The sequence below is a fragment of the Colias philodice genome, chromosome 11 (assembly GCF_061535455.1).
Source record: "Colias philodice isolate Cphi_HAF_F1 chromosome 11, ilColPhil1 Martin Lab GWU primary, whole genome shotgun sequence".
Lineage (NCBI taxonomy): Eukaryota > Metazoa > Arthropoda > Insecta > Lepidoptera > Pieridae > Colias > Colias philodice.
In genome coordinates this window covers 1,774,305-1,788,277 of record NC_143096.1, presented here as the reverse complement: position 1 = coordinate 1,788,277, position 13,973 = coordinate 1,774,305, and the positions used below count along the sequence as shown (strand labels likewise).

Genomic DNA, 13,973 nt, shown 5'->3' with positions numbered 1-13,973 from the left:
ACACACGTTGGGTATTATTAGCCTAGCCGTATTTGGGTCCAATAGATATTTATAAGATGTTATTGTCAGAGTTACTCAAAATGGAGAAATAAACCATCCACGCGAAGACCGACATCCGCGCGGACGGAGTCGCGGGCGGAAGCTAGTTATTAAATAAGATAGCATTGGTTGTGTATGGTCAAAATACAGGGTCCAAAAAGGCATCGAATTCGTTTAGATTCTACATGGATTCTACTATAGATAGATATGTTCATTAATTAAAAATATAAAATAAATAAATAAATAAATTGTTATATTTCCAATAACTGTCTAATATAAAACTGGCAAGGCAAGGTAAGTAAAGTAGAAGACATTAAAAGTAGCATTAACGACGATTATCTACAACTCCATCAGTTAAACATTAATTGTTCTGTAAACACGAGTAAGACAAGTAATTTAGCCTTTACAAATTACAATCCATAAAAACCGCAGCTCCGATAAATCAACAATGTTATTCGAAACTGAAAGCTAACCCAAATTCGATTATTAGGAGAGCATAATTTATTATACAATCGTAACTAAGACGATGCGGTAATGTAGCCAATAATTCCAGAATGTAGGCCAGTGCTACCGATAGCGTTTCGTAGGAAATTTATATTTAACAAATAGGTTTGTATCGATGATTGCGACCCGGGCCGCAGCTCTTAATGTTACAAAGTAGTCCTTTAATGAATTAATACTAAACAAATAAAAAAAATCCCGTAGTTTATATTTACGGCGATAGCCGATAGATACGCTATTGTAAATCATTTTTTTTTTCTTTTACTGCATTTGCTATTCTCTCTATTTTGTATGTTATATAATATTGTGTCCTATATTATGACACAATTTTATTTATTATAACAGAATTGAAATAAAGATTCCTCAAAATAACGCGCTTTCTTACAACTTTAGAATAGTTTTAGTTATATCCATGTATTATCTTATACAAAATATTCAAACTTCTATTTTAATTCAGCTTTTACATCATACATTATTTATATCCAGAAATATATTATGAACATGATTTGTTACCATAAAAAGACGTGCGAAAATTTGCGGGAAACTTAAGCGTTTGTTTATGTCAGAGAAATGTCAAATGACCGGTAACAGTGAGCTTTGTAGGTACTTCAATTTGTAAATATTGTAACAAAACTCTTTTGTACTTACCAAAAGACAAAAAGTGCAAAATTTATTGCAACACAGATTCACAGGACACTAGCCTATACTTAAAAAATAATAATAAAGCAAGATGGCGTCGAAAAAGGCGCGCAAATATGCCGCTGTATGTAAAGCAACTGACTCAATGGTTCAATGATGAGGTGTGAACAATTCTGCACAGTACTGTTAGTGTGTAAGAGTTTATTTTTGGTCTTAACCGCATACCGTTTGTGGAATAATTAATGGAGAAGCGAAGTTTCGCCGAGATTTGTTGCTAGACGAGGAAATATGTAAACAAATTTCGTTCAATGGTCCATTTAAGAATTCTTTCATGACTATACAATTTTAAAGTTGCATCATTCAAATCAAAACCCCGATTCCTAGTTTATTCAAGTAAAATTATAATTTTTTTTGTCCAAATCTGAGCTGAAGGAAATGAAAAGTATACGGTTTAGAAGAAATTTTTTATATTTCGTAACGCCATCTAGTGTACCAAGGTATGGTTGAAAAGAGTTTACAATTCATATGCAAGAGACAAAAATCTGTTTTTCTTTTCACTCTTTTTGAGATTAGACTTCAAATGAAAAGTGTGTATTATGCTGTAGTATTATGTTATACTTTACACTTACATCAGAACTAAATTTTTATGTTAACATAATATTCATAGTATATACTAAATTACTTGAAAAAGATCCCAATTTTTGTACGTAATAAAATAACAAATAGATATTATATACGTAAAACACATTAGTAAATATTAAAGTAATATGAACTTAGCAAATAGCAAGAATAATTAGTCATACTGGCACCAATCCGCAGGCACTTAACCGTGCTCACTCTAATTAGACATAACAATTACTGAATAATTTAAATAACATTTTAAGACTCAGTTCAAGATATAACGGTACATTAATCTAGATTATATGACGTGTTTTACAGTTAGTGAGTAGGTATGTATTTAATTTGTATACCGAGAAATTTTTGTGAAGTGAAGTTTCAATGTTGGCAAATTCCCGTAGATTCTGTTGAGGTATGGAGAAAATAATTTACATAATCTAAATTGAATTTAAAACAACACTGAATATTAAAAAAAATATGTTTATTTATACTACATAATATAATATTGATTTTCTTTCAAAGTAATAAAAGCACTCAGAAGAGATTTTTGTTGCCTTGAAGCTCAATATAATGAGGCATGCTTGTTACTAGCTGTTCCCCGCGGTTTCACCCGCATTTCTCCGCTCCTGTTGGTCTTAGCGTGATGATATATAGCCAATAGCCTTCCTCGATAATAGGGCTATCTAACACCGAAAGAATTTTTCAAATCGGGCCAGTAGTTCCTGAGATTAGCGCATTCAAACAAACAAAGCTTCAGCTTTATAATATTAATATAGTATAGATTATTCGTCAATTATTTACGTAATAAGACTCTATTTAAATATCTCTGTGTCTGCACCCATGGTAATCGCACACATAGCCAGCCAAAAACACCCACAGTTTTCAGAATGGATTATAAATTAGCCAACTTATGAAATTAAATACTATATTGGTTATTAAATAAACACATGAGCCAAATCACACACATTGAAATGGTCAAAATTTAAGCTTAATTACTTAAGTTCAATCTAATTATTTCATAAAACAGTGATGAGAACATGATCAAATCTAAAACTAAATCACAAATTGTAATATTTTTAAGCATTGAAATTATATTCCATATAAAATAAGTCGAATTGTTAGGTATGTTTCCTGGGGTCGCGGAAGAATGCCAACCAATACCCGCGGCCCCATCATTAAAGCGGCTCGACGGAACACAGTGTGGTTTTAGTCGGTAAGAATCCGACATATACATAGGCTCCTTCCCCGGGAGCCGTGGGTATCTTTGGAAGATTTCCCCACTTAAAAAAAAGTTATGTTTCCTGTTTTATTTAGTTGTGTTTTATTTAGTGTTGTTAGAGTTTTTAAATGGATAGCAACTTAAATCAACATAGGTATAATTTAAGATATTTTTGACTGTGTCTTCGCTGTTAAATGTCCATCTGTCGATTAAACTTCAATAGAGCTGGACAAGATAAACTATGCTAGGTCGTGGTTTATTTTAGTAAAGAATATAAGAATAACACAACATGTTTTTCAGTATTTAATTTGAATATGTTTCTTAAACACTTGAATTCAAAATTATTTTAAAAGTAAAGGTGGAATTTTTTGATTAACATTTCCTACGAAATACGATCTAATCTATATTCTGGAATCATAATTACTTATTTAAAACTAAAAAATAGTAACACTATGATAACGGTATTTATATAGATCAAACAACAAATACCTAATAAGAATCTTAATGTCAGAAAACATAATTTTGATATTTCTGTACTTTAAGTTTATTTGCTGGTATATAAAAACATTAACTTTTGACATGCATTAAGATCTATATATAAAGTGGTTGTTTAATAATTTATAAAATGTTATAATTTTGTTATAACTTGAGCATCATTTATCAAAAAATGGTCCAATAGTTGCTATCCTTAAAATACTTCCAAACTTAATCTTATAATTGTCAAACAATAATGCATTATAACTTCGTAAGTATTAATAGAGATTACAAGTTGGCATGCACCCGCGTCTGTTTTTAGTTCCTATATAGAGACAGTACTAAAATACATCTGTACTTTGCATAATTATGAATCACTGGATGCAATCGTGCTTGTTAAATTTTAGTGCTACATGAATTGATAAAGATATCAATAAGTGCCGATATTATGTAAGTATATTTTGTGTTCCTGTACCAATGGAACATAAAATGTATTTAAAATATGCAAACATTTACGCCGAATTCCTACATATAATATAATGTCATTTAAAAAATAAAAGCTTTACAGTGTTGGAAGTTAAAAGCGGCTTCGAAGAGAAAATGCTCCAATAATTTGATGGTATTCTACAACCATTATAGTTTTCAAACAAACATTGTATTGTATTTCTGAATATAACATAAGAAAACTTTACTCTAATGTGGTAGTCAAAAGCCTATACTAACGTTACTAACAGTATAAACAGCATAAAATATAATATAAGATACAAGTAAACAAGACTTCTATCATATCCGCTATGCACTTCCCATAGAATAAAACATGTGTGGAATAGTAGATGTCAGTGTAGATAATAATATATATTCTAATTAACATTAACATCACGCTCTGTGATTCTTTAGTTTTTGCACGCTTTTCCCTGAAGAATTAGATCATGCCACTCATTTGTTCTAATAATTATGTACTTACATGCTCAATTGTCATTATAGAAATATTGATCGGAAATAGAATCATTTTTATGGTTTATTTTATCTATATAATTTTGCTTTCTTTTTTTTAGTTAAAAAATTATAGGAATTATAAAAGTATATCTTTACAAATGCATATAAATTTAAGTAAGTCATTTTAACCGACAATTAAAAAAAGAACCTTTGCAAGTAAGATAAATTATTAAACGTGATTTTGAATTTGGTTGAACTCAAAAATGAACTAATTTTGAAATTCCTTACACCGATAGGAAGATTCCTACTATTATACCTACTACATACTAGATAGTAGTATCGCTTATTTACTTTTTTAGATTTATATCCAATCGGCTTGTATAATAGAATGATAATACACAAACCTCATCACAGCCATGGCACCTAGGCTTCAGTCGGTCGTCGTAATGTCGCACGCAGTACAGCCTGCCATCTAGCGCGCAGTAGGCGAGCTCCACGAGCAACTCGTCACATTCGGAGCACGTGAAACACGCAGGATGGAAAAAACCCTGTACAAATTGTTAACATTTATAAAATATACTAAAATATACGTATACAGTAATAATTATCAAACGAAATTGTTAATAAAAAAAATATAAGAAAATAAAAAAATCAGTGCGTTAATTATTTTTTGAAAAAGCGCCATCTAGCGTGAAGTAGCAACATTGATAATGTTTTTAAGATTACCAAGTTATATACTTAAACGTATAGATGGCGCTAAAATCAATCAGCTTAAGTTTTTTTATGTTAATAATTTTTACTGAAATTTATTATTAGTATCATAAAATAAACTACCTCTTCGCCCAATAGCGGTGCTTGAATAATAATACTTCCACTATGTATTGGCTTAAGGCATCCATAACAAGTTTCTTTCACACTTCCATGATGTTGACTAGCAATTCCTGAAAAGAAAACATTAAATAATGAACATTTTACTTATTAATTATCTTGTGTATAGTAATTATTTAATTTATATTTAAAAACATGTAAATCTTCAAACTCAAACTTAAATCAGGTATTAAAACATAATATTAACTTTCGTATAAATTAATAGATGGCGCTATACTGTAATGGTTGTAAGTATATATTAGAAAAACTTTGCAAAACCATTTCTTTTAACTATTTACTTTCTCTATACACATCACATCTCAACAAGACGATTGGTATAACAACTCATATTTCATTATATTGTATTTATCATACTCGAATTAAAAACAATAACCGACCTATATCTAAAGAGATTTCATTCCGATCAGCGACAAAGTCTTCAAACTGTTTGCGGTGGGCCTCATCAATGTTCGTGCAATGGGCCAGCGACAGGTCTTGCTTCGGCAGCTGTGTTGCGAGTGCTCTGGTCCGCCAGGCGCGCCAGGCCGCGGAGCCCGTGGCGCCACCTATGGTTGGTGCACGCTCAGCTAATGATGACCAGTATAATTCTGTCTGGAATATAAAGTAGGTTATTAAGATATAGCATTATTATCTGTTTTTTTTTTCAAAGAAAAATCCGCATAGTTCGAGTTCCGGATTTCCGGGATAAAACCTATGTGTTAATCCAAGTTACCCTCTATATTGCTAAATTTCATTGTAATCGGTTCAGTAGTCGTGAAAGAGTAACAAACATACCCACACATACTCATAGATCCATCCTCACAAACTTTCCTATTTATAATATTAGTAAGATGGGATAGGATAGGATATGGCAAGGGAAATTCAAATTTAAAGAACTAAAAAAAAACATATATATCTAATTTATAGCATAGGATAACCAGTTTATATAACGTAAATTATATTTTTACAAACTAAATTCAAACATAACACCACTATTACCTGCTTAGCAGTGAGTCCAGGGGGGCTATTATCATAGTTATGGTGGCTGCGTGTCTCTCGCAGGCCGAGCCGGTCCCGCACGGAACCCAGTTCTTCGTGGTACACAGAGTGCTTGAGCCTGTCGCAGCCGCATGACTTGCACGTTTTTCTGGAAGAGGTTTGAGAATAAGTACCCGTGTTCTGTTATGTGTAGGCATGTTTGCCTTAACAGTTTAGGTAATCTCAGCATATGAAATCGCCTATTTACATAAAACATAATGCAAGTATATTTTATCTTAAAGTACGTGTAGATTGCAATCAATTATATATTAGTACATATAAAAATACAGTCTGCGTTGATCACATAACTCATAAATACCGTGTCGCGTCGCGAAGTACACAAATAGACCGCTTTAACCGAACCCCATTTGCATACAAATCTCTCCAGTCTAAATATAACGTACTTATTCCTTGTGGGAACGTATTTGTGCGTACATTTAGTATGGCAACATTTATTATAATAACGAAGAAGAGATACAATTAAACTTTTTGATAATTTGAAAATATCGTAATACGTAGTTATATAAAGAGACGAGACCCGATTCCTCTAGTTTCGTTTTGAAAAAGTGAAGAAAATGACAAAAAGAGTATTCGAAACTAAACATTTCCATCTTTCAACAAGGCATTTTCTTCTAACATAAATACTTGCCAAAAAGAAACTTAAACATGCAAGACATCAACACAAGGACAAGTCGTCAATTAATTCCTAATTATTCAGTAAACACAAAGTTAAACAATGGTAATAGACCATTCCCTTTGATAATGTGGATGACAAAATAGCACTTAATAATTTGTCGAGCCGGCGGAAGTCTTGATATGATATGGGTCAGTAGTTTCAATTGTGCGCTGGCTGGAATTGTCTGATGTTGGATAGGTACATTACATTAAGACCTTTGCCCTCTTGGAGGACATGTTTTCTCTTTATAGTGAGATATTTCATAGTACATAATTTTCAAATTGTAGAGAGGTTGATAATGTCTCTGTGTGAAATCTTTATCACACGTCATAGTTTTTTACAGTACTTACTTATCTCTGGTTGTTTTAAAAATGATTTTGTGTTTATATTAGCTAACGAATATATCGTTTCACTAATAGCTTTGAATAATGGTAAAATTTGCGTTTTTTTTTTAATAATATTAGTCATGGACATTTTTATTTACACTAAGTGGCAATAAACTCATGTTTATTGCTACATTTATATACCATGATTCACGACTACATGTCTTCCTTGTGTTATGTAGGTATAGGAAGTGATAAGACCCGCAGGAAACTACGTAAAAATTGATAAGTTTGTGTTGATGTTGCCACAGCAATGCATTAGTAATTAGGTTAGTTTATTGATCTAAATATATAAGTATATATATTGTAAAGAGTTGCTATTTGCTCTTGGAAAGGCAATTGTCTTTGTTAGATTTCAAAACGGCGAGGTATTTTCGACTAACAATATTTTCGAATTATACTTCTTCTTTTCTTTCTAAAATTATACTATAAATTATTTAAACTTAAGTCAGATACTTGTTTTCTGAATTTTTCTTAATATATTGTACTGACTTTTTAGGTAACGAGTCAGTCACATCATGGTCACATGACACATCATTCAAAAGAGTAAGAGGAGTCTCGTCCTCATCCATTCCATCTCCATTTTGTTTTGGATAAATGTTTCATGTTAAGCCAGTGCAAAATCATGTACCTAAAGTTCCAATTGAATCCTATTCCTGTCGTCATAACAGACACGTTTATACTTTAAATACACTATTAGAAGGAAAATATATTTTCCTCAATAAATATACATAAATAAACAATATATTATTTCCCGGCTATTATTTTCATTCGCCAAACATTGGTCGTCGAATAGTCGGTCAAGAGGACTTCTTCACACATGTTATACAAAACATTAAAGGACTATACGTCACACCTTCGTCATAATATTACTTCACAGTGTAACAATAGCTCATAAAGTCAGGTGTATAAATTATAAATAGCAAAATATGCGGATAAAAGTGTAAAAGTGGAATGGTCGTAGGCGAAATTAGTCATGTAAAGGCTGGCACAAACTCAGCAGCCACGAATAACTCATTTAATTCGAAAGCCTGTTTATTACGTTGTTCCAACGAAATAAAATTTAATACAAGGCCAGGTATAACATTTTTAAATCATTGTTTTAATTACCTGGTAAATTGTTTCTTACCTTCTTAGGTGATATGAAATTAATATGAATGATAGAGGGCTGTAATTATCAATGTCAAGTAGTTTTAACTTTTAAGTAGAGGCCTCCTTGGCCTATTGAATAAATTGATTACACTTTACGCAGTAAGTACTAGAACAAATCTATTTTTATGTCTACATGTATTGATGCGAATTAAGAATTCTCCAATAGGCTACAACATGAATACAATTCATGAATTAGCAATCAGGGATACATTGGATTAGGCCAAACTGTCATAAAAAGAATACCAGAGATTTTTTTTTTTTCATAAAATATTGTGTAAATAATCGCCTATTTTTTAATTTTCATTTTTCTCGTCTGAGTCCTTGTACCTGCCCTGCTCTTAATATATCTGTTATGGACCAGACGAGAGATGGACACGTTTCAACACCTTCATGAATCACCTATATTTACAGAACTTTGTAATTATCTATTTTAGACATACACATAATATTTATAAATACCAAATGTATACACTACGTATAATATTGTACCTTGCTTACTTTGGTACTTTGGTGCAATATATTGCACGCCTCATAAGCGAAGCGTTGAGGTGGGTACTACTGTCACTTCGCGCAAAACATCTGATTTTTCAAACTTAAAATGTCTTTATGTATCATACATTGCACTAGTAAGATAATACATACACACACATATTAAGAAAAAACACTATTTTTAACGTTCATGATATTTTTGATGTCATTTTTGTTATTTAAACTAGTTAAAAAACAGTTTAAAAAAGTTCTGTCTTGGACGTCCGTGTGTCTGTATGTGCGGATCCTTTTTCTTGTTAACACGATAGCGACCGAAATACTTTACTAATCGAGTCTTTTTTTTTCTCTTACGCTTGAGTATGCTCAGGAATAGAACCCTTTCATTTTTCAGGGTCTGATTCGATGTGGTTTAATTGTTATTAAATAAACAAAAATAATAATTAATAAATATTTATTAAAAAAAAATTATGAGGCGTGCACTTTTGGATTTTCCAAATTATTTTATTATAGCGAGAAATTCGCTATACTTACACTTTTAAGTACTAATTCCATAATAAACAGTGCTCTGTCCTTATCCATTGATAGTCTCCAGTCTGATATTTCTCTATCAAAAGTCATAAAATATTTTATAATTCGAGTTTCGACTTTTGAAATCGTTCATATGATCTGTCTCTTTCATATTCCTTGATAAATCTTTCAGGACAAGTAGAACCCTTCCTTGCTCTTTTAATTTATTTTCATTAGTGTTCACCGGGAACCCAACCTACGACTCCTCTTTCCACATATTAACCACTGAACCAATATAGTCAAATCTATTATTAGATACCCCGAGCGTGGGCGGAAAAATTTAAACATGCAAACATGCGAAGGAATGGAAAATCTGTCAACGATGTTCCTCCAAACCATGGCCTGGTTCATGTTGGATCAATTTACGCGCTCCAATATCCAAATTCTAATATAAATACGTAAAGAATAATTATGTTTACCTTATGAAGTACATGTGTTATAACTGAGCTAGAATATCTTGATAATATGCAGATTTTCAGGGTATTAAATATGAAATATCTGCAATTAACTATAACCAAAATTTCCACCACAAAACCTAAAAATGCGGAATATTTATAATTAGGTTGTTGTTGGTCTTATGTTATCTTCAAGCAAAAGCATTATCTTAATATATTATATAAATCTCGTGTCACAATGTTTGTCCTCAATGGACTCCTAAACCACTTAACCGATTATAATAAAATTCGCACACCATGTGCAGTTCGATCCAACTTGAGAGATAGGATAGTTTAAACATGTAGGTACCACGAGCGAAGCCGGGGCGGACCACTAGTAAAATTATATAATGGTAATCACTTATAATTAAAATTATAATATTGAGAGTATTAAAGAAGACGAGATACATCACACCTTCCTTCCTACCTTAAGGTAGACGAACTATTAATACGGCCGATAAAAACTGCTCTAAATTTCAATATCGCGGTCATCTTAATTCCGTAGACATCTATTAATAGATAATCGTCACACTAGTATGTAGATGTACGTGATTGGTATGCGCAATGTCGTTTAGCAGGTCAAAGACCTTAGCTTAACATAAACTCATATATCGTAGTGCATCGTAAACATGAATGAAAGATTAAATGCTTTATGCATTTAAATCTCCTGCACGTAAGCGAGCAAAGCGGGAGGCATTCAGCGTTACTCTTAGTGCATTTGACATATCCGAGAAACAAAGGCAGTGAGGAATCGTTCTTGGTATCAAATGGTGAATTGTTGAAGAGTTTAAATGCTTTAAGCTTCCTTAAGCTTACTAAGCAGATAACGACAATTCTCTTATACAATTGAGCCGATATTGTTCAAATGTAACGTTGCTAAAAGGTCTATTGCACGCCTCATAAGCGAAGCGTTGAGGTGGGTACTACTGTCACTTCGCGCAAAACATCTGATTTTTCAAACTTAAAATGTCTTTATGTATCATACATTGCACTTGTAAGATAATACATACACACACATATTAAGAAAAAACACTATTTTTAACGTTCATGATATTTTTGATGTCATTTTTGTTATTTAAACTAGTTAAAAAACAGTTTAAAAAAGTTCTGTCTTGGACGTCCGTGTGTCTGTATGTGCGGATCCTTTTTCTTGTTAACACGATAGCGACCGAAATACTTTACTAATCGAGTCTTTTTTTTTCTCTTACGCTTGAGTATGCTCAGGAATAGAACCCTTTCATTTTTCAGGGTCTGATTCGATGTGGTTTAATTGTTATTAAATAAACAAAAATAATAATTAATTTAAATATTTATTAAAAAAAATAATGAGGCGTGCACTTTTGGATTTTCCAAATTATTATTATTCATATTTTTATTACGAATGCCGATTAATTGGTACGTTAAATCACATTAATAACATTCTGCCTGTGTTTGGTACATTAAGCAATAAAAGCAGCACAAGCAACACTAACTCTGAACGTTCTTCTATCGTTGACTCGATTTACTAAAAACCTAATTAAAGCTACCTAATCATACATTGACCAGTACAACTAAAAGTCCCTTCAAAATCACACGGTATGTTTAGTAATTATTAATTGTTTAGTAATTACTCCCTAATTTATTCAATATACCATCGGATAACAACGCTACATCCAAGCTGATACATCTTGTTCATACTTAAAAATTTCTCTCTTCTATAACAGCGGTATGTACAAGCTAGGTCCCAGACCTCAGCCAGCAGTCACTGACCAACTCGTTATCTCAACATCTAGATTGATTGGAGTAATTAACACGACACACTCGTTCAGCATTCGAGTTATAATTGCGAGCAGCGGACCGTGTTCTTGTATTATTTATAAGATAAATGCGCTATATGTGAGAGTTAGCGAATGCACTTATAGTTAGAGATTCTTGCCGCTTGAAATTTTTGTGTTCTATTTATTTCGATATAGATTCATTATCGCTTGTTCTATGTGACTGTGTTCTGCAGATCCCACTATGAAGATCTTTGACGATACTCAACACGGGCTGTCTCGTAACACACCTTTTGATTTTAGGTCATTCTTGTATGGTTAATGATATTTTATTCATGGAGTTATTAACAAATATTTCATTATAAATAACAATAAAACGAAAATATTCTCATCCAAAGCAAACCAAGATTAGATCTTATAACTATGCCATTAATATACGCCAAAATAACAAGCATAAAGTGACATTAGTATTAATAGCCTTAACAATACCACGATACATTTATTTCAGTATCGCATTGTTTGAACAAATAGTTGAAAATCGTACAATTAGTTCCAATTATTCGTCTCGCTCCTGACATCCCATTACTCAGTTTATGTGAATATTTCGAGTCTTTTTCTTATATCAGCTATTTTGCAATGTAAATTGTTTACTCACAACTAGTAGAAACGTGTAGCGAACACACATCATAATTCGTTTCTTAACCCTTAATTTGGTATAGTCCGGTGTGACGGACACTTATTTAAAATAAATCCTGCCAAGTTTTTATTTCATGTTCATCGATTTCTAATCGATTAAATGTTTATTTATACCATAAACAAATAGTAAAAAATTAAGTAATGATTGTGACAACATTGCATATGTCAGTTGGGACGTAAAATGTCTGCGAAAATGCAGCCACCTGTTTTGCTCAAGGTATTTATACCTATTTTTCTTATTTTTTGTGGAAAAATGAATTGAATTATATATTTATTTATTAGATAATAAACATTTCAATCATTATTTACAAAAACATACACACTTTATTACATTTTTATGGTGTTTATTTGTAACCAAAATGTTTTGTCCGTCACAGCGGACGTTGCTAATTGTATAGAAAAGTACAACTTTATTACTATGTCCGCTGCGGCGGACACCGCCAAAATGTGGGTGCTTCTGCTTGTTTGGTTATGGTTCTGAGTTTGGATTTTTTTCTTTGCCAACAGCCTAACCACGCAAGTAAAATTATTGCTTTAGTGCCGAATGAACATGCACCTTCCGATACTAGCGAAATATCAGATTCGGAAACTGAATTCCATGATGCAAGTACTAATTCTTCCACCCCTTGTTTTCTCCTGCACCATATTCCCTTGCTAACGTAACAATAGATACATCCGACGATGAAGAATTACACTCCGAAGATTCTGATAGACCTGCTGATGACCAGAGTCTTTCGTGCGTAAATTGGCGAGTCTTTTTTTGAAAATGTTCTATCCCTATCTGCTATTCCTAGATTGCCTGCAACGCCTATAACACCAATAGCTTCTTGATTAGCACCCCGAAAAATAAGTACTAAGAAACCACCAAAAGCCAAAAGACCAAAAAAAAAACAACTTTCAGCTGACTTACAATTATTGGAGAGTAACTCAATTCCGTCACCAAGCGACAATAGAAGAAGGTGAGGAGGATGATTACATAGACATGCCAGAAGATGATTCACCTTTGAGTTTCTTTCACCTTTTTTTCTCAAGATATTTTTACTAGTTTCGTAGAGCAGACAAACTTATATTCAGTTCAAAAAACCGGCAAGTCAATTCAACTAACAGAAGAAGAATTTAGACTTCTTTTTTAATTTTCATACAAAATAAACATGAATTGTTTTTTTTTTTTAATTTCCATATAAAATAAACTGTACTTCGGTATCAAATAGTTCTAAAATGTTCATTTCTGTATTTTTCTTTAGTAAAAAAAATAAAATTAACTGTGGTTTTTATTTTCCGTAATTTGGCAGTGTCCGCTGTGACGGACACCAGTTTTCCCAGCAGTGGGCAATGGTAGATTTTTTTTTTCATTTTTAGAGAACTTTATGACATACTCCTGAAACCACAAAATTGTCAAATTCATATATTTTGAATATTTTTATCGGTGCCAAATTAAGGGTTAATGTAAGGGCTACAAACAGAAAAGACTAATGTTTCTAATTTCAACAC

At 32.1% G+C, this 13,973-nt stretch overlaps 1 protein-coding gene across 6 annotated transcripts in view; it reads right to left on the bottom strand.

The window, feature by feature from the left end:
- Positions 1-13,973, bottom strand: part of Lmpt (four and a half LIM domains protein limpet) — a 133,031-nt gene that overhangs the window by 33,443 nt on the left and 85,615 nt on the right. For all 6 annotated transcript variants that reach the window (XM_089700509.1, XM_089700506.1, XM_089700504.1 and 3 more), the window contains exons 3-6: positions 6,293-6,440; positions 5,692-5,905; positions 5,261-5,367; positions 4,831-4,974 (exon numbers count right to left, since the gene is read on the bottom strand). In XM_089700509.1, coding sequence (XP_089556635.1) covers positions 4,831-4,974; positions 5,261-5,367; positions 5,692-5,905; positions 6,293-6,440 — 613 coding nt within the window. The remainder of the gene's footprint in view (positions 1-4,830; positions 4,975-5,260; positions 5,368-5,691; positions 5,906-6,292; positions 6,441-13,973) is intronic.